General features: G+C 61.0%; 1 protein-coding gene across 1 annotated transcript in view; it reads left to right on the top strand.

Annotated features, from left to right (window-relative positions):
- LOC109926372 (constitutive coactivator of PPAR-gamma-like protein 2) overlaps window positions 1–2635 on the top strand; it is a gene marked incomplete at its 5' end in the record, with an annotated part of 21447 nt that extends 18812 nt beyond the window's left edge. Inside the window, 4 exons of the mRNA XM_048619930.1 lie at window positions 111–225; window positions 602–811; window positions 1704–1905; window positions 2474–2635. Coding sequence (XP_048475887.1) covers window positions 111–225; window positions 602–811; window positions 1704–1905; window positions 2474–2616 — 670 coding nt within the window. The remainder of the gene's footprint in view (window positions 1–110; window positions 226–601; window positions 812–1703; window positions 1906–2473) is intronic.
- Window positions 2636–3135: the final 500 nt, after the last annotated feature.

The following is a 3135-nucleotide window of genomic DNA, read 5'->3' as shown; positions in this document are numbered from 1 at the left end:
TGCGGCCCCTGCACCCGCCCCACCACTCTAACACACACAAATGGAATTTGTTCCCTCGCAGTCAAAGTGGGTTCTGGTCTCCCTCTCTCTCTCTCTGTTGCTTTTCCCAGGTACATGGTTCAGTGGCCAGGCAGCAGGATCCTGCACAGACACGAACTGGACGCCTTCCTGGCCCAGGCCGTCTCCTCCAAACTGTACGAGCCCGATCAGCTTCAGGAACTGAAGGTACGTCTGGAAACACAATTTCTCCCTCCATTTCCCCATCAAACCGCTGCACTGTCTTGAAAGATCCCTGTCAGTTCCAGCTCTGACAGGGAGGTGCCCTGTTTTCTGGAGTCTTGCTGTGCAGCACGTGGCTTAGGATCTGTAAGGTGCTTTTGATTTTTTTTCTCTCGCTCTACCAGAAATCCTATAAATGGCAGAGCGTTCGTAGTTGTGCTGTCTCCCTCGCATGCGCACGCGCACACACACCATGTCGGGCCTGGGAATGGAGTGGGGGGGCGGGGGGAGGTGGCAGGACAGCGAGCGGAGGTTCAGTCGATGTGTCTAACCCGTCTTTCCAACACCCCCCCACCTTTCTGTTTAATTCTGCCTCTGGAAGATCGATAAGCTAGATGCCCGTGGGATCCAGCTGGCAGCCCTCTTTATGAGTGGCGTAGACACTGCCCTCTTCGCCAATGATGCCTGTGGCCAGCCCATCCCATGGGACCACTGCTGCCCTTGGATTTACTTTGATGGCAAACTCCTGCACAGCAAGTTTGTCCAGGCCACCAGGGAGAAAGCGCCCCTCATCGACCTCTGCGATGGTCAGGTATGTGTCTGTCTGTCTGTCTGTCTGCGTTCAGCGGTGGCAAACGTGGCCGCCCACGCTTTTTCTGCCAGTTCCAGCCCCATGGGCCGGTCCTATGTAAACGTGTCACGCTGCAGTTACACCTCCCAGCCAGTGAGGGCGCTGTGGCGCCTCACGTTCTCAGCTCCCCAGGCCGCCATGGTCTGCGTGCTCCAGGTGACAGGATTGGAGGACGTTGGTATGTGTGTGTGTGGGGTGGGGAGGTGGGTGAGTTAGGTCACAGCAAAGACCTAAAGCAGGAGGGGGTGGGGTCTGTCTACCCCAGCTGAGGGCTGGGTGTGTTTCGGGAGGGCTCTTCCGGGGGTGGGGGGCGGGGGGCAGGCATGTGTTACTCACCACTGAGGTGCTCTCTGTCTCCTGCCCGGTCCCAGCCAAAGCAGCATGCAGTCAGTGCCCGGGGGCGGGGGGAGCGGGGGAGGTGGGTGGCGCACAGGATGGCAGCAGGGTGGGGACAGAGTTCTGAGGTCGTGCTCGGTTGCACCTCTCTCTCTGCCCCCATAGACTCCCCCCCCCCCACCACCCAACCCCGACCCCTCAAGCGCTATCAGCCGTGCTGCAGGTCAAATCTCATTAGTCTTCTCTTCATCTCTCCCTCCCTTTTTTTTTTCCCTTCCATCTCTCCTTCGCCCTTCCTTGCTCTCCCCCGACCCCACCCCCTGCCACCATCTCTCCTGCTCCTCCCCCCGCCCCATCTCCCGTTTCTCTTCCCTCTCCTCCCCGCACATCCCCACCACCTCCCCCCTCCCCACACAACCTGCCTGTCCACCAACACCCTCTCCCCACCTACCCCCCTCCTCTCTCTGCACGCCACCCCCTCCCCTCCCTGCACTGCACGCCCCCACCCCCCGCCCAGGCTGACCAGGTAGCGAAGGTGGAGAGGATGCGACAGAGTATTCTGGAGGGGCTCTCCCTGAGCCGACAGTCGGTGATGCCCCACCCCATGGCGCTGCCCGGCTTCATGCCCCCGATGATGGCACCGTTGTACCCCATGCGCATGTACGGCCGGCCCTTCGACCCAGTGCCCCACCCCCCAGGGCGGGGCAGGAGTCTGTCTGGTGAGTGGTGGCGGTGGTCGGAGGGCGTGTGTCTGCCTGTGATTGGGGGGGGGGGGGGGGGGGGGGGCAGAAGAGGGGGCAACGGGAGCTGGTATCCACTGGGGGGGTGGGGGGGCGCGCGGTAAACGGGTAAGGGTCACTGTCCTACCTGCTGTTTGTGGGGATGGTTAGTGTCTGAACATCACAAACCACCGTCCCCAACCCCCACCACATTGAACCTCCTGGTACCGAGGTCTGATTCCTCTCCACCTTTCAGGTTGGATTCTTCCCCACTTCCTCACCACCCCCCTCCCCCCCGCCACCACTACGTCTGCGCACACTCCCTCACTCTCTCACTACCGCCCCTCAAAATACTGACCCACACACAGACATATACACAACGCCAGACCCCCTTCATCGTCCCTCTGTGGGTCAGGGCGATATTTGGGACTGGGGATGGGGGGTCGGATGGTGTGGTGACCCACTCTGAGAGGAGGGGGCATGGATTGGTTTTGGGTGGGGGTGCGGGTGGTGGTGTGTCTATTACTGCAGGCCATTGTGGTGACCTCTGACCCCCGACCTCCTGCAGCTATGCAGCAGATTGCCCACCAGGGGGGTAAGCTGGAGATCGCTGGCATGGTGGTGGGCCAGTGGGCGGGGAGCAGACCAGACCGTGGGCGTGGATCGCTCAATCTCCAGGTCGTCTCGGTCGGAGGGCACGGCAGAGGGTGAGTGCCAGCTCTGTCTGCAGGTCACCGCCCATGCAAGACCCCGACCTGCTTCTCTCTCTCTCCCTCTCTCTCGCTCTGTCTCTGTGTGTGTGTCTCTGTCTCTGTGTGTCTGTGTCTCTGTCTTCTCTCTTCCCCGCCCCCCCATCTGTTTGTTTTTTTTTCTCTCTCTCTCCCCCCCCCCCCCCCACCCCGTGTGTCTCTGTCATGTCCGTGTCTCTGTCCGTCTCTGTCCTCTGCCCATTTTTTGCCCTCTAACCAGAGGGGTGAAGGATCGAGGGAGAATGGGGTAGAGTGCCAGTGGGGGAGCTGGGCAGAGTGCCATTGGGGGAGACGGATCGTGGGGAGCTGGGCAGAGTGCCAGTGGGGGAGACGGATCATGGGGAGCTGGGCAGAGTGCCAGTGGGGGGAGACGGATCGTGGGGGAACCGCTTAGTGAACTGAATGGCCTCCCTTTTGTTCTGCAGTCTGATCGCCATCTTGACAATTGGCCAACAGCTGGGGACCTGTGTGTGTGTGTGTG

Source organism: Rhincodon typus, chromosome 44 (assembly GCF_021869965.1).
Source record: "Rhincodon typus isolate 14 chromosome 44, sRhiTyp1.1, whole genome shotgun sequence".
Classification (NCBI taxonomy): domain Eukaryota; kingdom Metazoa; phylum Chordata; class Chondrichthyes; order Orectolobiformes; family Rhincodontidae; genus Rhincodon; species Rhincodon typus.
Note: the sequence above shows the minus strand (reverse complement) of the source record. Positions and strands in the feature narration are given on the sequence as shown.